Source organism: Leuciscus leuciscus, assembly GCF_965113295.1.
Source record: "Leuciscus leuciscus genome assembly, chromosome: 10".
Lineage (NCBI taxonomy): Eukaryota > Metazoa > Chordata > Actinopteri > Cypriniformes > Leuciscidae > Leuciscus > Leuciscus leuciscus.
The window spans coordinates 44508863-44532721 of record NC_138734.1 but is presented as its reverse complement, the minus strand read 5'-3'; the positions used below and the strand labels follow the sequence as shown (position 1 = coordinate 44532721).

At 43.4% G+C, this 23859-nt stretch overlaps 1 protein-coding gene and 3 long non-coding RNA genes across 5 annotated transcripts in view; 2 read left to right on the top strand and 2 right to left on the bottom strand.

Annotated features, from left to right (window-relative positions):
• LOC309507966 overlaps positions 1-23859 on the bottom strand; it is a 113590-nt gene that overhangs the window by 53594 nt on the left and 36137 nt on the right. The gene's annotated exons all lie outside the window — the stretch shown is intronic.
• Positions 27-22996, bottom strand: myef2 (myelin expression factor 2). The gene is made up of 17 exons (XM_082182422.1): positions 22836-22996; positions 17082-17269; positions 12246-12298; positions 11652-11659; positions 10086-10179; positions 9823-10011; positions 6677-6830; positions 6109-6158; positions 5969-6029; positions 5757-5855; positions 5120-5161; positions 4941-5021; positions 2233-2322; positions 2087-2143; positions 1411-1583; positions 1096-1147; positions 27-383 (listed from the first exon to the last, which is right to left on the bottom strand). The coding sequence occupies exons 1-17, from the start codon at positions 22958-22960 to the stop codon at positions 220-222; spliced, it is 1680 nt and encodes a 559-aa protein (XP_082038548.1). The 5' UTR covers positions 22961-22996; the 3' UTR covers positions 27-219.
• LOC309507957 lies at positions 12156-14294 on the top strand. The gene is made up of 3 exons (XR_014209321.1): positions 12156-13678; positions 13769-14129; positions 14189-14294. It is a non-coding gene; the product is annotated as an uncharacterized lncRNA (long non-coding RNA).
• On the top strand, positions 14350-16583 carry LOC309507954. Of its 2 annotated transcripts, XR_014209317.1 has the most exons (4): positions 14350-14395; positions 14449-14565; positions 14625-15104; positions 15729-16583. It is a non-coding gene; the product is annotated as an uncharacterized lncRNA (long non-coding RNA). The 2 variants fall into 2 exon arrangements; XR_014209318.1 differs by having other exon boundaries at positions 14353-14565.

Genomic DNA, 23859 nt, shown 5'->3' with positions numbered 1-23859 from the left:
CTTCACAAACTCACAGCAGGACAGAGTTTACAGCAGCCGGCTTTTTATTTTTCTTAAAATTTAGAGACAAACGCCTTACAAATGTTTACAAAAAGAAAAGAAAGGAGAAATGAGTCGGCGGTCACGAGCACAGTAAAAGGGTGAGCGGCTGGCCAGAGTGTTCAGATATGACAGTCGTGATGTTTCTAAAACAAAACAGCGGCGGCGGCGGCGAGTGACTCAAGCGTTCCGGTCCAGGCGAACATCCACCTCTCGCCCGTTGATCTTGGTCCCGTTCATCACTCGACAGGCTTTCTCTGCGCTCTCAGGACAGTCGAAGCGCACCGTCCCACAGCCTTTAGATTTACCATTCTCCATCTTTATCTCAGCGTACATCACCTGACCTGAAGGAGACACAGTTACAGGAGGAACTTTAACTAAATGCTGGATCAGAAATGACATTTATATACATACAAAATAATAATGATACAAATAAATAAATTATGTAATTTGTTACATTGATTTATTCTAATTTTATTATATATTTCTGAGTGTTATTTACATTTTATTATATGAAAGCGCATACAAAAATTGTGTAAAAATAATACATACACACACATATATATATATATATATATATATATATATATATATATATATATATATATATATATATATATATATATATATACACACACACACACACACAAAAAATATATATAATAATGATACCAATAAATAAATTATATACAATTATAATAAGTTTAATAAATTATATATTTATGGGAGTTATTTATTAATTTATTTACATTTTAATTGTACGAAAGCACATACAAAAATTGTGAAATATAATAATAATGAAAATACTACACATATACATATGTATATATTTCTTATTTATCTATTTGTTATTCTGATCATCATGATGATAGTAGTATTTGTTGTTCTCATGCTCTCTCCTGTTTAACATCACTGTAACATTTCTGCTTTTACCCCACAATCATGTGTTAAATACGTGTTATGCATATGTGTAAATATCTTAAGTGTTATTTTCTCTTAAACCTAATTAGCATTCAGTTTAAAACCCGAAAGGGAGAGTAGATCCGCATCACGTACCGCAGTGACTGAACTTCTCCTTGAGCTTCTGCCAGGTCAGATCATACGAGAGCTGTGGACACACACACACCATTCACATCAGTGACACACACACACACACACACACCATTCACATCAGTGACACACACACACACACACCATTCACATCAGTGACACACACACACACACACACACACACACACACACACACCATTCACATCAGTGACACACACACACACACACACACCATTCACATCAGTGACACACACACACACACACACCATTCACATCAAACACATGTCAGTGACACACACACACAGTCATCTTCATACGTACGTTTCTCACAAAGATCTGGCATCCGGCCTTAGACCCCGCCCCCCTGTCACTCATTCCACCCATGTGACCACCGTACTGGCCGAAGCCACGCCCCATATCCATGTTTCCCGCCATTCGGTCAAAGCCAGAATTCATGCGGTCCATTCCCATATTAAGCATTCCTCCTCCTCCACCTGAAACACACACACACACACACACACACACACACACACAGTATTGGTTCTGATAAAGAGCAAGTAATAAAATGCCACTAATAATCGAACATGAGTATGACAGAAGACACTGTATTTGATCAGTCGTCATGGTAACACTACCGTAAGGTGAACACATTAATATTATTGATAACGAGCAATACATTTGTTACAGTATTTATTAATGTGTGTTAATGATAGATACTAGATAAAAAAAATATCCATTATATAATATTAGATTTTAATAATTAATAACTAAATGCTGTAGAAGTATTTTTCATTGTAAATGTTGACTTGTGCGGTTAACTATAACTCAAACCTGTCACTGACATCACTAACGATTATCCAGGGAATAATGACCGTCCTGTTTCTCGGATGAGTCGCATGGAATACTTTTATGATAGAAATCTGGTGTGTGTCAATCACTATGAGCTATAACTATATGAATATAATTTCAATGTGTGTGAGAGTGTGAGATGAGTGACCTAATCCAGAGCCAATGGGTCCAATCCCAGAATTCCCCATTCCTGCATATCCTCCAGCTGATGAGGAAGAGAACAGACGTCAGTCACCATCAGCTCAAGTGTGAACACACACACACACACACACACACACACGCACACACACACACCTCCAAACGAGTCTCCGAACTGGACGCTCATTCCCAGGTCACTTCTGCCGAAGTCTCTGTCCATCCCCGACATTCCCGAACGGTACATCTCTGCACACAAACTCAAGCATGAGACCGACAGCAAATACAGACAATCCACACCCCATATCCCATGATGCAGTGCTTCACCCGACCACGAGCTGCTCGCATACAAAGAGCCGGTTCCCTCTGAAGCTTGATGGTCTAACATCTAAACTGGTATCAGAAACTAGATTTAACTCGATTAATCCCGAGTGATTCCCATCTAACATAATTCTTCTGAAGTGTCAGTGCTTTATGTAACGTGATAATCCCCTTTATCAGAGAATCTGCTGACTCTCTATCAGAGCTAGTTCTGGCTGAAGATAAAGTCATATTGTTGGTGATTTTAATATCTATGTTGATAATGAAGACGTATTGGGCATTTACACACATTCTGAGCTCTACTGGAGTCAGACGACACGTGTCAGGAGGACCGACTCACTGTCATAATCACACTCTAGATCTAATATCATCATAAGGAATCAATGTTGATGCCGCTGAACTTCTCCAGCAGAGCGAAGACATCTCAGATCTGTTACACACATATGAAAACTCTTCAACCGTTTGCACTATCAAAATAATTCTAATTGCCCCTGACAGTAGACATCATGTGCTTTCCGGCAATATACGGCTTATTACGGTAATGTCATGCTTTCCGTCTGCTAATGACATCAGCGCGGGAGGGAAGGGTTTGAACAGAGCGATACGAAGCACGGTTAGAGTGTGTTGGACTGTATAAAATAATAAAAGAAACGAACAAATACATGGAGAAAGAAGTGTTAGACAGCAGAAGAGGGGATTGGGAGGATTTTTAATGAAACTTGGGGAAGCGGATGGCTGTTACTCTTCCACGCATCTAAGCATGTGGTGTGTGTGCATGTGTGTGTGTGCGTGTGTGTGTGTGCGTGTGTGTGTGCGTGTCTATGAATGTGTGCATGTGTATGTGTGTGTGTGTGTGTGCGTGTGTGTGTGTGTGTGTGCGTGTCTATGAATGCGTGCATGTGTATGTGTGTGTGTGCGTGTGTGTGTGCGTGTGTGTGTGTGCGTGTCTATGAATGCGTGCATGTGTATGTGTGTGTGTGTGTGTGTGCGTGTGTGTGTGTGCGTGTCTATGAATGCGTGCATGTGTATGTGTGTGTGTGCGTGTGTGCGTGTGTGTGTGCGTGTCTATGAATGCGTGCATGTGTATGTGTGTGTGTGTGTGTGTGTGTGTGCGTGTGTGTGTGTGCGTGTCTATGAATGCGTGCATGTGTATGTGTGTGTGTGCGTGTGCGTGTCTATGAATGCGTGCATGTGTATGTGTGTGTGTGCGTGTGTGTGTGCGTGTCTATGAATGCGTGCATGTGTATGTGTGTGTGTGCGTGTATGAAAAAAAGTGTCCTAAATGAAAACTGTGCAACCCAATGTCACAAACAAAGACGTGTATATGTGTATTATAGTTCATTTTTCAACTTTAAAGTGTTAGTTTCTTTCTTTCATGATTTTTTCTGTTTTTTTCTAAATAAAAATCAGTCAATTTATTCTCGTTTTTTTTATTTTTGTCTATTTAAATTCTATTTACAAACTCACCGCACACAATAACGGTCAATAACTGTAATTTGTTGAAAGCTTATCTTTTTCTGAACAACATGACAGCTTGCACATGAAGAGCACATTGTTTTAGAATTGTACAGTAAAAAAAAAAAACATCTAAATATGTTCTAAGGTTCAGGTTCTAAAGGGTTAACAAATATTTTTGTAAACTGGTTAAGCTGTAAAAGTGACAAATGTGAACACAGATGTGAATTGTTTCCCTCTACAATAAGAACTTAAAGGAAAAAAAAAAAGATCAGCCAGAACAATGGAGCGAAACTGGAAGAAAACTAAACTAGAGGTATGTCGCATCTGGTGGAGAGAGAGCGTCACTGCATACAGAGAGGCCTTAAGGCCAATTTATACTTCTGCGTCGGGTGCGCGTAGAAGGTACGGCGTAGCATACGCATTGACGTGTACCATATGTCGTACCCTTCGCCGTACCCTGACGCGCACCTCCTCAAAAATGTAACTACGCATCGCGGCGACGCGGACCGCAAGATCTGTGATTGGTCGGCTGGATAGCATCGCGTTTCCTCCTACGCATTTCCGGAATGATCTTCTGCACTCTGCATCGCCCGCCCGCCATTTTTAAATTCCGAAGATCAGTGAAGAGCCATGGAAACAGACCAAGTGACCGAGAGATTGCTTGAAGAAGTGCGGAAATACAGCCATCTGTATGACTCCTTCAGTCGCCATTGCTCGTAGAAACCTAAACTCAAAACAGCCGCGAGGAATGTAAACACAGTGGAACTGGAACATTAAAACCCACCCGCGCCAACTAGCGTTTCGGCGGTGTAACTGCAGAGCAACACAGACATTCGCAGAAGTATAAATGCTCACGACGGCGTCGCCTACGTGCGTAGCCTACGACGTACACTACGGCGTACACTCGACGCAGAAGTATAAATTGGCCTTTACACAGCTAGATCTGCTTATTGTTCATCTCTCTCAGAGGAAAACAAACACAACACCAGGTATTTATCGGAAACAGTGAATAAATTAACGAGAAATAAAGCTTCAATATGGTGAAGCTCTAACAGAAAGACAGACGGTTGGACAGGATGATGTTTTACCTCCCATTCGGCCCATGGATCCCATGTCTCTGGCACCGAATCCTCCCATGCAGTCCATGCCGGAAAACCCCCCGCTCATCCCTGCACACACACACACACACACACACACACACGTGAGCGTCCTCACAGCTGATCCCTGAGTCGATCTGCTTCAGATAAACGTGACGTCTCTCTCTCACCACTCATGCGGTTCATGCTGCTGCATCCCGGCCCGTCCATTCCTGCGGGATCAATCAGTCCTTCATTACCCACAATCCCATCATCTGCTGGATAATGCAGCTGATACATTCAATGTTCTTACTGGTGACCAATGAACATCACATTTCATGATCTTAATCCCATTCATTTCAGTGAATGAACTGAACATTTAATAAATCAGTCCATTTATAGACACTAGTGCTGGGCAACAATAAATCAAAGTTTGTGTACATAATATATGTGTGTGTGCCGTGTATAATTCTTTTGTATGCATGTATGTATGCATGTATATATATATATATATATATATATATATATATATATATATTTATACAATTTATATTATATATAAATATTTTATACATTAACACATTTTACTTAAATACATGCATGCATGTGTGTGTATTCATTTATACAAAATTATACACACATATATTATGTAAACACACACTTTAATTTTGGATGCGATTAATCATTGGCCAGCACTAATATAAACCAATTAACTCAATGATTCATTTGCAAATAAATGTTTGCAAACCCTCCAAAATGTTAAAATAAATCAAATTAAGCATGCTGTATAATATCTGCATAAATATCTAAGAAAACATGACCACAAACCTCCAGGTCCCATGGAGGCCACGCCCCCTCCGCTGAGACGGTTGGCATTTATTGGCTGCCCGCCGGGACCCAAACCCATACCGATGCCGCCCAGACCTCCTGCAACACACATCACACACACGCATGAACATATATAATCATACACTTACATATATATACACACACACAGATAAAATACAGCCTGATCTCAAACAAGCCCAGAAAGCTCTTACTGGGTAACTGTGGAGCTTTCTCAGCTGGCCGGAAGTCATCTGGAGGAAGGGATTTATCATCCTACAGTAACACAAACACATGAATGGATGCTGAAGTGCTAATATGCTTCATAAACATAAGCTGTACAGGAATGTCTCACCATTTTCACATGCATCTGTCTGTCGAACAGCATCTGCCCGTTGAACATGGCTGTGAGTGGGAGTGAAGGAAGACACAGAACTAAAAATAACAATTTACTAGAGCTTCTGACAAAATGTTAATTGCTGTAGTCTAATAAAACTTGAGCATAATAAATTAATTAACTATTATATATAATTTTTTTTTAAATGTGTGAGTGAATGGGTTTGACTCCCTCCTGAAGACTTCATTTGTTTCATTACTGGATGAATCAGCGTTTTTGAACAAATCTCTTGAACAAATGACATTTTTTAACAGTCGCTTGTCGCCACCTACTGGATGTCATTGATACAATCATTACTTGAAGCGTCAAATTACTTTCAAAACGTGATTTAGTCTATTTTGATCGCTAATGTAGACATCAGTGTTTATATTCAGTCATACATCCAAATTTTCTTTCTTAATGTTATTAAATCTCACCGACCCCAAACTTTTGAACGGCAGTGTATATCAGCCGATACAGATATTGCACATCCCTAAACAAGGAGTAATGAATCTTCTTTTGCATCCGCAGGCTTTGGTGAGGATACAGATGGCTTGAACGGCCTCCAGCGGCTGCTCGAAGGACACCGTCCCCATCCCTCGGCTCTTCCCGTCTTTATCTTCTTTCACGTCTGCCCTCCTCACCGTCCCGGCCATGCCGAACACCTCCTTCAGCTTCTTCCAGCCCACCTTAAAGTCCAGCTGAGGAGAACACACACAAGCAAACGTGTCAGGAGTTAAAGCGGAGCGTGCGCTTAAGATTACACACAGACTATGAATCAGTCAAATAACCGCAGTTAATAATAATAATTTACTATTGCTTAAGTATCTTTATTTCACAGTTAAATACTAATAAACGTTAAAAATACTAATTTATAGAGGATATGCGTGTGACGTCACCGTTGGCCGGAGTGACTGCGGTTACTGAGACACTGAGGGGCAGAGACACTGAGGGGCAGAGACACTGGGTGGCAGAGACACTGAGGGGCAGAGACACTGAGGGGCAGAGACACTGGGGGGCAGAGACACTGGGGGGCAGAGACACTGAGGGGCAGAGACACTGAGGGGCAGAGACACTGGGTGGCAGAGACACTGAGGGGCAGAGACACTGAGGGCCAGAGACACTGAGGGCCAGAGACACTGAGGGCCAGAGACACTGAGGGGCAGAGACACTGAGGGGCAGAGACACTGAGGGGCAGAGACACCGGGTGGCAGAGACACCGGGTGGCAGAGACACCGAGGGGCAGAGACACTGAGGGGCAGAGACACTGGGGGGCAGAGACACTGAGGGGCAGAGACACTGAGGGCCAGAGACACTGAGGGCCAGAGACACTGAGGGCCAGAGACACTGAGGGGCAGAGACACTGAGGGGCAGAGACACCGGGTGGCAGAGACACCGGGTGGCAGAGACACCGAGGGGCAGAGACACTGGGGGGCAGAGACACTGAGGGGCAGAGACACTGGGGGGCAGAGACACTGAGGGGCAGAGACACTGAGGGGCAGAGACACTGAGGGCCAGAGACACTGAGGGCCAGAGACACTGAGGGCCAGAGACACTGAGGGGCAGAGACACTGAGGGCCAGAGACACTGAGGGGCAGAGACACCGGGTGGCAGAGACACCGGGTGGCAGAGACACCGAGGGGCAGAGACACTGAGGGGCAGAGACACTGGGGGGCAGAGACACTGGGGGGCAGAGACACTGGGGGGCAGAGACACTGGGGGGCAGAGACACTGGGGGGCAGAGACACTGGGGGGCAGAGACACTGAGGGGCAGAGACACTGAGGGGCAGAGACACTGAGGGGCAGAGACACTGGGTGGCAGAGACACTGAGGGGCAGAGACACTGGGGGGCAGAGACACTGGGGGGCAGAGACACTGGGGGGCAGAGACACTGGGGGGCAGAGACACTGGGGGGCAGAGACACTGGGGGGCAGAGACACTGGGGGGCAGAGACACTGAGGGGCAGAGACACTGGGTGGCAGAGACACTGGGTGGCAGAGACACTGAGGGGCAGAGACACTGGGTGGCAGAGACACTGGGGGGCAGAGACACTGAGGGGCAGAGACACTGAGGGGCAGAGACACTGGGTGGCAGAGACACTGAGGGGCAGAGACACTGGGTGGCAGAGACACTGGGTGGCAGAGACACTGGGTGGCAGAGACACTGAGGGGCAGAGACACTGAGTGGCAGTATTTGTTTTCAGCATTAATGCCACGAAAAACACACAAAGCACATCTAAAACGGGAAAGAGCTTTGAAATTTACTGTACAACTAGATTTGACAAGAAATCTGAGGTATATTTTTGCAGACTGACGAAAGATACAGAACAGTGAAGGGTTACAAATTTAAGAATATGTTTAAGATCTGCTGATCCTATTTCCTTACATAACATCACATAAAAAACTAAGATGAACTATACTGTATTGGGCATTCAAGGTGAACATGAGGACATACATTTACTGATTATATTTAACAGTTTCCTTTGAAGGGGTTTTGTTAGTCTTTAATCTTCCTACTAAGAGTTGAACTATGTGTGAATGTTTACCTAGTCTTAGTTCTCGTGACCATGTGTTGTTTATACAATTTGGGGGGTACCATTATCTCAGTTGGGGGTAATTGCCTCTATTGTCTTTAGATGATTAGATTCAGTAGTCATCCCTAAAGGCTGTGTGTAAGTTCAGCACCTTTAAGGACAGCCCACTGAATTGCCTATAAGATACCATGTAAAGTTCCCTTAGTCAGATAATGTTGGAAGTACTGCAGCCACGTACAGCGGAGTTCTCAATAAAGAATAACTTCTGTTGAAGAACGCGATCCCAACTGTCTCCTGGTCTTGCGTCGAAGAAAGAAAACTTTCCAACAACAGAGAAGCAAATGTTTCCGCAATTCACAGAAACAACTGGATCCAGGCAGAGAAAGCTGGATTTATAGTTTTCACTGTGTGTAGATATATTGAATTTAGGGGTAAAATAACACCCTATATATTGTATTGACAACTCAATTAAATATTTACCAGTGTATATTCCGCATAATTGGATGATTTTAAATAAACACAGACAAAAAACTACACAAGTTTTAAGGCTGGATGATATGATGATATATATAACATTGATATAAGCGATCACATGGGTTTACACCTATATTGTGTTTATATAAAGCGTTCACAGGCTAATGTGCTTTATGTATTTCCCCGAAGTCGAAATCAGGCTCATATAAATGTCAGGAAACACGATTCCAGCTGCATGTCAATATCCATGATCACTGGATCTTTGGTGAGTTGTAAGGAACACTATATGGAGTCCATCTTTAGTTTAAACTGATAATCATTTGTTTTACTCATTTCTTCAGTTTCCTCTATTAAATGCAGTCACACCGCAGCTCTTCTGCCACTCAGTCCGGCTGAGGGGGTGTGTTCCCGCGGGAAAGTGACGTCAATGCATACTCCCTATATCAGTTTGCATTCCCAAACAATCATTTAGCAATTAATTGTAATAAACCAGTGAGATTTTAGCATGCACAAGGAGTCTCAAACATCTGTTGTACTCCAGAAGCACCTCCGGTGTGCCTCAAGGCTCAGTCCTGGGCCCGCTTCTTTTCACTATCTACACGTCACCACAGATGCTATGGGTTACATTCCCACTGTTATGCTGCTAATAAAGTGACGTCAGTGTAAACCAGCAGTGACGGACTCACGTTGGCCACGAACACGGTGTTTCCCAAGCGCCCGGCCTGCAGCGCGCTGATGATGTCAGGAGGGATGTTGGGGTTGTTGGCGATGGAAGGAGGAACGTTAATCCCGACGGGACCGTCCTGTCCTCGACCCGCTCCGAACATCCGGCCCGATCTCTGCAGAACACGCCGCGCATGATCCCCGTCAGGGTCCTGAAACAGACCCACACACTCGTCACACACTGTCTGCACACACACACGCGGGATGAAGGGATCTGATCCTTTACCTCCTTAATGTTCAGCGGCCGTCCGTTCAGATCGTGTTTGCTCATGACTTCAATGGCTTTCTTCACAAACTCTTCATCTTTGAACTCAACCACACTGAAAGAGACGAGCAGCGGTAAGGACAGGTGTGTGGGTGTGTGTGTGTGTGTGTGTGTGTGTGTGTGTGTGTGTGTGTGTGTGAGAGAGAGAGAGAGAGTGTGTGTGTGTGAGAGAGAGTGTGTGTGTGTGTGAGTGCATTTTATAAATGTTTGGGAAAACAAATTAAAATAATAATAATTCCTACTTGATGCTGCTGTCAGATACCTAAAGAAATTATTGAAGGCAACATTCCATTGCATATTTAATTCATTGAAATATTACTTAATTTAAGCATAATCTAAATATTTAAGTATTCACTTTAGTCAAAGTCCCCCTGTAGTCAATAATTGCATCCCTTAAAACTCATCTGATCACCAAAATGATTTTTTTCCCTTGAAAATAATATTCTTCATGCCTTATAATATCTTGAGTGTAACTCGACACCCTTGCCTCATTTAGTATGCGTGGTTCTATGAATATGCAAATGAGCCCCGCCTCCACTCACTCACTCAGCTCAGAGATCCACTGGTTGACGATCACACGTTGATCTGATTGGTTACAAGGTAGTTTGTGACGTCAGAAACACCAGCGATTTCAAAGCGTGTGTTTGAGACTGTCTTTGGTTCACTGCAGTTTTAAGGAGGAAATACTCAGCAATGCTGTCGACTTATGAACTTACACATGGTTTGTCTTAAAGCGTATTAAAAACACCACATAGACACATAAACTACATTAAAAGCTGGATTTTCACCACAGGGGGACTTTAAATAAAGTACTGTAGTGCAAACAGTAGATGAACGCCAAGGTTATGGGTTCGATTCCCAGGGAATGCATTACAAAAAAAAGACGTATAATTGCAATGCAAGTCGCTTCAGATGAAACATTTGTATAAATGAAAATGCTTACAGGGTTCGTACAGACACTGTAAAATGAAATTCCAGGACTTTCAAGGACTTTAAGGACTACAATCAGAGATCTCGCTAATTTAAAACAATATCTTTATTATCTTTCAAATTCTAAAAAAGGTAACCCGATAAATAAAAATATACTAATATGCCACAAATAAAGTGCAGCACATGCAAAGTATGCAAAGATTGTGGCAACATTAACCATTGAAAGGATACTATGACAAAGATATTGCTTTCCTTATTCAAATTAATTTTTTCTCCCATGAATATATAATCGAGCTGAAGAATGAAAGCCGTTTCATATACTTGGATATTTATATGAGCAATATCACACTCATAGTCACGCGAAATGTTTTTATATCTTTATCAGACAGGCTGCAACATTAATTTTGAATGAAAATATTGCTTCATCATAATAATTTTCAATAATTCAAGCACTTTTTTAAGTACCTCTTCATAAATATGTCATTTTTCAAGGGTTTTCCAGGACTTGCATTTAAAAAAAGTCCAATTCAAGCACTTGTACGAACCCTGTGTTTAGTTTTTGCTGAATGAGTTCATATGTTGTGAGGCGGTTCTTACCCACAGCCCTGCAGACGCACGTCCCAAGAAGAAGAAGAGGAGGAGGAGGAGGAGGAGGAGGAGGAGGAGGAGAAGAAAGAACATCATCAGAATCACGTCAACTCAAACAACTTCAACTCATTTATCATTAGTGCTTCAGAAAGATCAATTACAACATGCTCATGAAGTACGGGAGCGTTTTAATCAGCTCGTTTACATTTCATTGGGACGTGGCTACAGTGAGATGGACAAATGAAAGCAAATAAACTCAGAAAGGGGCAAATGAAACTGGATCTTGTTGTTACGGGAGAGAGAGAGAGAGAACGGATCAAACGGACAGATGGATGAAGGGGTTTAAGGAAAGACACCTGACAGATAGATGACTCTCGTAGGTCAGTTGGCATGATCTTAAATCCAAATCAAAAAACACCTAAGCAATCATCAGATGTGAGACAGATGGACCCCAGCCAAACGGGTCAGCACCATCCAAAATAATCATCATAATAGTCTTTACTGTAACATCAACACACCATCCATCCCAAAGGTCAAAGGAACAACAGTGTAATCGGCTCTACCGGAATGCGATTTTAACCTCGCAGATTCACCAACACTTACCCTTGACTTTCCTTCTCCATCCTTAAAGAGTTCCACGTATGTAACCTCACCAACTACATGAGACATACAAAGGGAAAATACCACAGAGAACAAGGCATTTAAATCACCAGTGGATCGCCCCGAGTGCAACGCTAACACATACACCTGAACCCTGCGGCCCGCTCCACGAGCGCCGCCTCAAACCGATGCATTTATTCCACTATATACAGGTGCAAAGTAGAGCAGCACGAGCAACCGCAACTCAGTCGCACTTACAGGAGGAGCTCACTACAGAATGAGAGTTAGTCCATGATTTACTCTCCCTGAACCCATCCTAGTGTGTATGACTTTCTTCTTTCAGACGAAGACAATCAGATAGAAAAATATGTCCTGGCTCTTCCAAGCTTTATAATGGCAGTGGATTGCAACCAACAGATTGAAGCTCAAAAAAGTGCATCATTTATATAGTGCATTATAAAAAAATATATAAAATAATATTAATAAATTTAACATTATAAAAAGTGCATCTATCCATCATAAAAGTGCATCTGTCCATCATAAAGTGCTCCACACTGCTCTGGCGGGATAATAAAGGCCTTCTGAAGCAAAGCCATGAGTTTGTGTAAGAAAAATATTCTTTTTTTTTTGGTGGTGATTTTCCTTTTATTGTGACAGGACAGTAAAGAGATGACAGGAAACGAGGTGGGAGAGAGACAGGGGATGGGATCGGGAAAGGTCCACGAGCTCGGGCTGCCCGAGCGCAAAGGCGCTACATGTTGGCACGCTGACCACGAGGCCATTGGCGCCGAAAAATATTCATATTTAACATGTTACAAAGTAAAATTCTAGCTTCCAGCCAAACGCAATCTACTTGAAGCTAGTTATTTTACTTTATAAAGTTTTAAATTTGAATATTTCTCCTACACAAACTCATCATTTCGCTTCAGAAGGCCTTTATTAACCCACCAGAGCAGTGTGGAGTTGGTTTATGATGAATAGATGCACTTTTATGAGCTTCAATATGTTGGTTGCAATCCACTGCCATTATAAAGCTTGGAAGAGCCAGGACATTGTTTAATATAACTCTGTGTTCATCTAAAAGAAGAAAGTCATATACACCTAGGATGGGTTCATGGAGAGTAAATCATGGGCTAACTTCCATTTTAAAGTGAACTCCTTCTTTAAAACGATTTGGCTTATCACGATTGAAATCGCAAAGTCTGTGATTGTGTGTAATGCGCAGCTTGTCAGTGACGTACGGCTCAGTAAACGCTGCTCACTGTGAAAGCACTGTGAGTTTGAGTCGCTTATAACGTGCATTTGAAAAAGCAACACGCGTCAAACATCCTTCCAGACATGAGAAGCATTTATGAACCTCGTCCAACAAAAGACAACATTAATAACACGCTTTTCCTCCAAACTCACTTCATAAGGACAGCTGAGCTCCTCCTTCTGTGATATGTGTGTGTGTGTGTGACGCCCTCTGGTGTTCAGAGAGATATGTGGAGTGTGTGTGTGTGAGACGCCCTCTGGTGTTCAGAGAGATATGTGGAGTGTGTGTGTGAGAGACGCCCTCTGGTGTTCAGATGGATATGTGGAGTGTGTGTGTGTGTGTGTGTGTGTGTGTGTGTGTGTGTGAGACGCCCTCTGGTGTTCAGAGAGATATGTGGAGTGTGTGTGTGTGTGTGTGTGTGTGTGTGTGTGTGAGACGCCCTCTGGTGTTCAGAGAGATATGTGGAGTGTGTGTGTGAGAGACGCCCTCTGGTGTTCAGATGGATATGTGGAGTGTGTGTGTGTGTGTGTGTGTGTGTGAGACGCCCTCTGGTGTTCAGAGAGATATGTGGAGTGTGTGTGTGTGTGTGTGTGTGTGAGAGACGCCCTCTGGTGTTCAGATGGATATGTGGAGTGTGTGTGTGTGTGTGTGTGTGTGAGACGCCCTCTGGTGTTCAGAGAGATATGTGGAGTGTGTGTGTGAGAGACGCCCTCTGGTGTTCAGATGGATATGTGGAGTGTGTGTGTGTGTGTGTGTGTGTGTGTGTGTGAGACGCCCTCTGGTGTTCAGATGGATATGTGGAGTGTGTGTGTGTGTGTGAGACGCCCTCTGGTGTTCAGAGAGATATGTGGAGTGTGTGTGTGAGAGACGCCCTCTGGTGTTCAGATGGATATGTGGAGTGTGTGTGTGTGTGTGTGAGACGCCCTCTGGTGTTCAGAGAGATATGTGGAGTGTGTGTGTGAGAGACGCCCTCTGGTGTTCAGATGGATATGTGGAGTGTGTGTGTGTGTGTGTGTGTGTGTGTGTGTGTGTGTGAGACGCCCTCTGGTGTTCAGATGGATATGTGGAGTGTGTGTGTGTGTGTGTGTGTGTGAGACGCCCTCTGGTGTTCAGAGAGATATGTGGAGTGTGTGTGTGAGAGACGCCCTCTGGTGTTCAGATGGATATGTGGAGTGTGTGTGTGAGAGACGCCCTCTGGTGTTCAGATGGATATGTGGAGTGTGTGTGTGAGAGACGCCCTCTGGTGTTCAGATGGATATGTGGAGTGTGTGTGTGAGAGACGCCCTCTGGTGTTCAGATGGATATGTGGAGTGTGTGTGTGTGTGTGTGTGTGTGTGAGACGCCCTCTGGTGTTCAGAGAGATATGTGGAGTGTGTGTGTGAGAGACGCCCTCTGGTGTTCAGATGGATATGTGGAGTGTGTGTGTGTGTGTGTGAGACGCCCTCTGGTGTTCAGAGAGATATGTGGAGTGTGTGTGTGAGAGACGCCCTCTGGTGTTCAGAGAGATATGTGGAGTGTGTGTGTGTGTGTGAGAGACGCCCTCTGGTGTTCAGAGAGATATGTGGAGTGTGTGTGTGAGAGACGCCCTCTGGTGTTCAGATGGATATGTGGAGTGTGTGTGTGTGTGTGTGTGTGTGTGAGACGCCCTCTGGTGTTCAGAGAGATATGTGGAGTGTGTGTGTGTGTGTGAGACGCCCTCTGGTGTTCAGAGAGATATGTGGAGTGTGTGTGTGTGTGTGTGTGTGTGTGAGACGCCCTCTGGTGTTCAGAGAGATATGTGGAGTGTGTGTGTGAGAGATGCCCTCTGGTGTTCAGATGGATATGTGGAGTGTGTGTGTGTGTGTGAGACGCCCTCTGGTGTTCAGAGAGATATGTGGAGTGTGTGTGTGAGAGATGCCCTCTGGTGTTCAGATGGATATGTGGAGTGTGTGTGTGTGTGTGAGACGCCCTCTGGTGTTCAGAGAGATATGTGGAGTGTGTGTGTGTGTGTGTGTGTGTGTGTGTGAGACGCCCTCTGGTGTTCAGAGAGATATGTGGAGTGTGTGTGTGAGAGATGCCCTCTGGTGTTCAGATGGATATGTGGAGTGTGTGTGTGTGTGTGAGACGCCCTCTGGTGTTCAGAGAGATATGTGGAGTGTGTGTGTGAGAGATGCCCTCTGGTGTTCAGATGGATATGTGGAGTGTGTGTGTGTGTGTGAGACGCCCTCTGGTGTTCAGATGGATATGTGGAGTGTGTGTGTGTGTGTGTGTGTGAGACGCCCTCTGGTGTTCAGATGGATGTGTGTGTGTGTGTGTGTGTGTGTGTGTGTGTGTGTGTGTGTGTGACGCCCTCTGGTGTTCAGAGAGATATGTGGAGTGTGTGTGTGTGACAGACACCCTCTGGTGTTCAGATGGATATGTGGAGTGTGTGTGTGTGTGTGTGTGTGTGTGTGTGTGTGTGTGTGTGTGAGACGCCCTCTGGTGTTCAGATGGATATGTGTGTGTGTGTGTGTGTGTGTGTGTGAGACGCCCTCTGGTGTTCAGAGAGATATGTGGAGTGTGTGTGTGTGACAGACACCCTCTGGTGTTCAGATGGATATGTGGAGTGTGTGTGTGTGTGTGTGTGTGTGTGTGTGTGTGTGTGTGTGAGACGCCCTCTGGTGTTCAGAGAGATATGTGGAGTGTGTGTGTGTGACAGACACCCTCTGGTGTTCAGATGGATATGTGGAGTGTGTGTGTGTGTGTGTGTGTGTGTGTGTGTGAGACGCCCTCTGGTGTTCAGATGGATATGTGAAGTGTGTGTGTGTGTGAGAGACACCCTCTGGTGTTCAGATGGATATGTGAAGTGTGTGTGTGTGTGTGTGTGTGTGAGAGACGCCCTCTGGTGTTCAGAGAGATATGTGGAGTGTGTGTGTGTGTGTGTGTGTGAGACGCCCTCTGGTGTTCAGATGGATATGTGTGTGTGTGTGTGTGAGAGACGCCCTCTGGTGTTCAGAGAGATATGTGGAGTGTGTGTGTGTGACAGACACCCTCTGGTGTTCAGATGGATATGTGGAGTGTGTGTGTGTGTGTGTGTGTGTGAGACGCCCTCTGGTGTTCAGATGGATATGTGAAGTGTGTGTGTGTGTGAGAGACACCCTCTGGTGTTCAGATGGATATGTGAAGTGTGTGTGTGTGTGAGAGACACCCTCTGGTGTTCAGAGGGATATGTGGTGTGTGTGTGTGTGTGTGTGTGTGTGAGAGAGAGAGACGCCCTCTGGTGTTCAGATGGAGGAGTATTTACTACCGATCACAGACAAACTGTGCATAAAATAATCGCAGCCTCTGCCAAATCGCGTGCGGTTTCATTGCGATTGATCGTGCAGCTCTAGTGCAAAGATGTAGAAAAATCACAGGTTTGACCACCCACCTGTACAATCCTTCAAAACATCAGTGAGATCAAGCTAGTGAGAGACTACAGCAGATACCAGAATAGCCTAGAGTCAAAACATATTCACACCGGCCAGAACAGCGTCCGGAGACGAAGAAAACACGCTCGTTCTACATGACAGATACGAGAGAGGGAGAGGACGGGACGGGGACGCTGCGCTGTCTGTGTGCGTTACCTTTCTCCCGCATTAGATCTTTAATAGCCTGCCACTTCATATCATAAGGGATATTGCTAATGAACACCCGGTTCCTGAGCGAGGCCTTCTTGTCTCCGCCAGCGTGACGCTCTTTATACGGATGGTAGCGGTGAGACTTCCGGCCCCCGGAGCTTTTCTCTTTGGGCTCCGGCTTCTCCTCGGCGTCGCTGCAAACACACAGAGAAGAAGACACTTCAACACACGTCGGAGAGTACAAAGCAGTTCAGCTACACAGGATAACCCTAACCCTAAGGCCTATTTACAAAAATAAAAACATTAAAAAAAAAATATACATATACATACATAATTAAATATATTATTACTGTCAACATTAAAAATAACATTATTTTACAAATATTTTTAACGCGTTAAACTGTAAAAAATTAATTGCATGCCTTAACACGCTAAAAATATTTACAAATATTTTACGCAATTAACGCAGCATTCGTTTTTTCTGTCATCGTTGCATCGCGTTACAATATATGATCACGCTCTTATTCATGCAAATGCTCATTCAAACGCAACAAGACAAAAGAGAACGCGCTGCCTTTGTCGCCCCACACACACACACACACACACACACACACACAGAAAGACGCGTGCCAGAATCAGAATCAGAATCAGAATCAGAAAGAGCTTTATTGCCAAGTGTGCTTGCACCCACAAGGAATTTTTCTTGGTACTGAAGCTTCCAGTGCACATATACAAATACAAATACAACAAGAAACATAGTAATACAAATTCTAAGAATAAAATATATAAAAAGATAAAATAAAATAAAATAGTATAAAAAGTAAAAAAAAAGGGGTCACAGTTGGGTTTAGTCTGAATAAACATTTACAGATTATGAACATATTTACAGTATTTTGAGAAGTATGAATAATATAAATATAAATATCACCTGAGTTAGAGAATATTACACTAGACAGTGGGAGTCTAGTGCATGTTACAGATTATGAACATATTTACAGTATTTTGAGTAGTATGAATAATATAAATATAAATATCACCTGAGTTAAGAGAATATTGCACTAGACAGTGGGAGTATTGCACTTGCAGGCATATGCCTTGGGGGGCATGTTAAGTGTTCAGAAGGGAAATGGCCTGTGGAAAGAAACTGTTCCTGTGCCTGGATGTTCTTGTGGCCAGTGATCTGTGTCGCCGTCCTGACGGTAACAGTTCAAACAGGGGGTGTCCAGGGTGAGTGGAGTCTGTGATGATTTTACCTGCTCTCTTCCTCACTCTGGAAGAGTACAGGTCCTGGAGGGTTGGCAGGGGGGCACCAATAATCCTCTCTGCTGTCCGGACTGTCCGTTGTAGTCTCCTGATGTCCGATTTGGTAACTGAACCAAACCAGACAGTGATGGAAGTGCTTAAAACAGACTCAATGACGGCTGAGTAGAACTGGATAAGCAGCTCCTGTGGCAGATTGAACTTCTTCAGCTGGCGAAGGAAGTACAGTCTCTGCTGGGCCTTTTTCACAATGGAGTCAATGTGATTTGCCCACTTCAGGTCCTGAGAGATGGTAGAGCCCAGGAACCTGAATGACTCCACTGCTTCCACAGTGCTGTTCATGATGGTGAGAGGGGGGAGTGCTGGGGATTTTCTCCTGAAGTCCACAATCATCTCCACTGTTTTGAGCGTGTTCAGCTCAAGGTTGTTATAGCTGCACCAGACAGCCAGCTGTTCAACCCCCAGTCTGTAAGCAGACTCGTCACCATTTTGGATGAGACCGATGACGGTGGTGTCGTCTGCAAATTTCAGGAGCTTGACAGAGGGGTCTTTAGAAGTGCAGTCATTAGTGTACAGGGAGAAGAGCAGTGGGGAGAGAACGCACCCTTGGGGGGCGCCAGTGCTGATGGTGAGGGTCCTGGATGTGAGCTTCCCCAGTCTCACTCGCTGCTGCCGGTCTGTCAGGAAGCTGGAGATCCACTGACAGATTGAGGATGGCATGGAGAGCTGAGTCAGTTTGGCTGTGAGAAGATCAGGGATGATGGTATTGAAGGCCGAACTGAAGTCCACAAATAAGATCCGTGCATAAGTCCCAGGTCTGTCAAGATGTTGCAGGATATAGTGCAGTCCCATGTTGACTGCATCATCCACAGACCTGTTTGCTCTGTAAGCAAACTGAAAGGGATCCAGAAGGGGTCCAGTGATGTCCTTCAGATAGGCCAACACCAGTCTTTCAAACGACTTCATGACCACAGACGTGAGAGCGACAGGTCTGTAGTCATTAAGTCCAGTGATTTTAGGTTTTTTGGGAACCGGAATGATAGTGGAGCGTTTGAAGCAGCAGGGAACTTCACACTGCTCCAATGATCTGTTGAAGATCTGCGTGAAGACTGGGGCCAGTTGGTCAGCGCAGGCTTTTAGACAAGCAGATGAGATGCCGTCTGGGCCTGAAGCTTTCCTAGTCTTCTGTTTTTTGAAGACTCGGCTCACGTCCTCCACACAGACCTTAAGCTCAGGTTGGATGGCAGAAGGGGGGAGGAGAGGGGTTGCAGGAGGTGATGGTGGATGTGTGAAGTGCACATCAGAGCGGGTGTGAGGTGTGAGTCTGGGCTTCTCAAACCTGCAATAGAATGCATTGAGAGTGTCAGCCAGTTGTTGATTCTCCACAGATCGGGGGGATGGTGATTTGTAGTTGGTGATGTTCCTCAGGCCTCTCCAGACTGATGCCGGGTCGTTGGCTGAAAACTGGTTTTTCAGCTTTTCAGAGTAGCTTCTTTTAGCAACTCTGATCTCCTTTGTCAGTCTGTTTCTGGCCTGGTTATACAAGATTTTATCCCCACTTCTGTAAGCATCCTCTTTGGCATGACGAAGCTGTTTGAGTTTCCCAGTAAACCATGGTTTATCATTAGTGAATGATAAGAATGTCCTGGTAGGAATGCATGTATCCTCACAGAAACGGATATATGATGTTACAGTATCTGTGAGCTCATCCAGATCGGTGGCTGCAGCTTCAAAAACAGTCCAATCAGTGCAATCGAAGCAGGCCTGTAGATCCTGCTCTGCTTCGTTGGTCCATCTTTTTACAGTCCTTATTACAGGTTTAGCTGATTTCAGTTTCTGCCTGTAGGTCGGTATAAGATGAACCAAACAATGATCAGAGAGCCCCAAAGCTGCCCGTGGGACGGAGTGATACGCCTTCTTTATCGTGGTGTAACAGTGGTCCAATATATTACTGTCTCTGGTAGGACATGTAACATGCTGTCTGTATTTTGGCAGTTCACGGGAGAGATTTGCTTTGTTAAAATCCCCAAGAATGATTAAGAGAGAGTCTGGGTACCTTTGTTCCATTTCAGCTATATGTTCAGCCAGCTGTTGTATCGCCGCGCTCACACACGCGTCTGGAGGAATGTAAACATTCGCGAGAATGAATGAGGAAAACTCCCGCGGCGAGTAGAAAGGTTTACAGTTTATGAAATGTGCCTCTAAATTAGGAGAGCACATCTTCTTCAGTGTTGTTACATCTGAACACCAACTTTCGTTAATGTAGAAACACAATCCACCACCTCTCGTTTTCCCCGTTAGTTCCGCGATGCGATCCGCTCGGAACAGCTGAAAGCCCGGCAGATGTAGTGCGTTGTCCGGTATGGCTTCACTCAGCCAGGTTTCAGTGAAGCACAGAGCAGCGGAGTTTAAAAAATCCTTGTTAGTGCGGGTGAGGAGAAGAAGTTCGTCCATTTTGTTAGGAAGAGATCGGAGATTCGCAAGATGAATACTGGGGAGTGCAGTGCGGAGGCCGCGCTCGCGGAGTTTAACCAGCGCGCCAGCGCGCTTCCCGCGTTTGCGTCTGACCGCGCGTTTGAACAACACCGCCGCCCCTCCGACGAGAATGTCCAGTAAAACGTCTGAGTAATCAAAATCTGTAAAAAAGTTGTCTGGTGTGTGTTTCCTAATGTCCAGTAGTTCGTCTTTGGTGAAACTGATAGGAAAAGAATGACTAAACGCAGAACAAACCAACAAAAACAACACAATAACTGGAGAGCTCCACACCGAGGCAGCCATCCGCGGCGCCATCTTGGATCATATATAATGTTGAATATATATAAGCGTGAATCGAGTTCTCTTTCACGCTTGAACGAAAACTAACACACAATTATGCCAAACTGTCCGTTTTGTCGAGTATCCTCATCCTCACAATGTTTAAAGGCAATAATAATTAATGTTGAATGGCTATAATTAATGTTTAAAATTAAAAAAAATAAAATAAATTCATGGAGACATCAGTAGCTGGATTAATATCAGTGATACTGGCCTTCATTCATAAAAAGATGCCATTAAACAAGTATTTAAAATATACTGTCTTTAACCTGTCTCTACACTAATTTGGAGATTAACTGTGAAATTATTATATGATAAAATACATAAACGTAAGTGTTTTTAATTGCGATTAATAACAGAAAAATGTGTGATTAATCTAGTTAATTTTTTTAATTGATTGACAGCACTAGTATATATATATATGTTTACTATACGAGTGATCCGGTTTCTTCGTCTGCCGCTTTAAATGCTGCAGGACGGCTTCTGATTGGCTGTCGATGTTTATCATTCGCTCTGAAAGTCATATTGGTTCTCGGTTTCATTATCGCTATTATTGTGCAATTTGGAAGGATTTTTAAAATCTATATCTTTATCATTATAGTTAGTGAAAAGGCCGTTATCCTAAAACTACACACATCACATCAGCAAACACTCAAAAAACAAACAAAAAAATCATAGCAATAAATTTAGTGGAGAAACAGTTTTCAGAAAATAAGAAATTACTACTTCATAATTCATTTTAATTTTGACCCAAAAGTGTCAGTATTTAACCTGTAACGGTTGTTTTCAAATGCAATTGCGTTTAATAATGTCAATAATGATTTTTTGTTTTAATTGTTACCAGTGGTTCTGTCAACATTTAGTGATAAAACCCCTGAAAAAAACACATGTAAACTAACTTTCACTTTAAAAAAAATAAAAAATAAAATCACTACAAGCAAAAACATTTTTAGACGCTCGTCTTCTTTCCTATTGTGACGTATATAATAAACATAGCATTATATTACTTAAAATTGAACTTCAGCATTATATTGAGTCCCTAAAAGATGCAAGAAATAAAAAAGTAAAACAGATGCATAACATTTTTGAATGCTTTTCTTTTTGGATTTTTCATAAGATATCCCCTGTATATATTTTTTTACCGGTATTATTATTTCTATTTTATAGTTTTTCTTCTTTCTGTTGTTTCCTTTGATGCTATTATGAATGTAATAGATAATGGTTGCATACACCGTTATTGTTCTGTTATGCAATGAATAAAATAAAATAAAATAACAAATGTGGGCGGAGCTTGTTTTTGACCGCGAGGAATTGATTGGATGGTTGTGATTTGCTGCAATATTCCACAAAACCCTAAGAATTGTCCATTTTGATTTCATGGTGACTTTAACAACGAACAGTCGCTAATGATGGGGCGGTTGCCATGGGTTACCGCTCTGATTGGCGCGCGCCACTAATGAAAGCAGCGTCACAAAAACAAACCGATGACAGAACAATACGCGCTGAGAGGAACAGAGAATTGGAGAAACGATCTAAAGACACACTCGTGACGAACCGCGACAGATCTGAAGATAGAAACAAACGCGATTCTTTCTTTCTCTGTGAACGCGCGCAGGCCGCGCAAACAACACGCACGTAACAGACGCAACACATGCAGTATTTGTGATCTAAAAAGCTCCAAGTTACGTTTTAACGCCATTCGTGTTCTCCTGTGTCTGCTCGGGCTCCGGCTCTCCTTCTTCAGTCGGAGAATCGCCTGATTCTTCTTGCTTGTTGTCAGTGAGATCGAGCGCCAGCTCCGCGTCCGCCATCACTGCTGATCTCTCTCAAGCGCGCGCCCGCGCTCAGTTATCGCGAGAAGAAGACGCGAGAGGAAAATGGCGTTTGAGATTTTGCTGGAGGCTGTTTTCCCGCTAAAATCTGTGAAGGCCCCTGGCTGGGATAAATGCATTTGTCTTCCTCATAGCTTTCAAAGTCAAGTCACTTTTATGTCTATAGCGCTTTATACAATAGAGAATCAAATAATATTCACAGTTATAACTATTATCCTGAAAATAATAACCGTCAGTACGGGAGAGCGGGGCACAAAGTTACGCTTTTCGACTTTCTCAGTTTGTGTAAATCTACTTATGGTTCAGAGTATTTATTTTTTCCCACATTAATTTCCCACATGTCTAGTACAATTATGTGGGTTTGTTTTATTAATATAGTATATACTTTTTTCTTGATATAGCCTACTCCGAAAGAATGGAAGTGGAATGTGACAACATGCCCCATAGGTGGAGTACATTGTAACATGACCATATGACAGATTAAAATGTTATCTGATCTAAAAAATAAATAAAAAAACAAGACAAACTAAAATATTTTCTCAATAAAATACAATTATTAACTTTTTCATATAAAATAATGGCATTTTTTAATAATTAAATATAAACTCGTTTCTGAGTTTTGACTACGAACAGAGGAAAACACAGCTATACAACATAGTAAAAAACAAATAAATAATTAGTCATTTCTGAACATTGACTCTCAGTCTTTATTCACCTTTTTCTCATGTTTTCTCAATAGAATTAATAAAAGTATAGAATATAATAGCATATTTCTAATAAAGGCTCATTGTAACGCAGTGTGACAACATGCCCCCGCCTGCACAACTGGGGTTTAAACCCTGCTAGTGTCTTCTGCTAGTTAGCGAAGCATTAAAGAA

What these genes read in the sequence shown, in the direction of transcription:
- myef2 (XM_082182422.1), bottom strand. Translation starts at nt 22,960, where the DNA reads ATGGCGGACGCGGAGCTGGCGCTCGATCTCACTGACAACAAGCAAGAA. An exon ending in ACACCGTGTTCGTGGCCAAC is followed by an intron (nt 6,831 to 9,822) that starts GTGAGTCCGTCA and finishes TGTTCTCCTCAG; the next exon opens with CTGGACTTTAAGGTGGGCTG. An exon ending in GAAAGCTCCACAGTTACCCA is followed by an intron (nt 5,856 to 5,968) that starts GTAAGAGCTTTC and finishes TGTGTGTTGCAG; the next exon opens with GAGGTCTGGGCGGCATCGGT.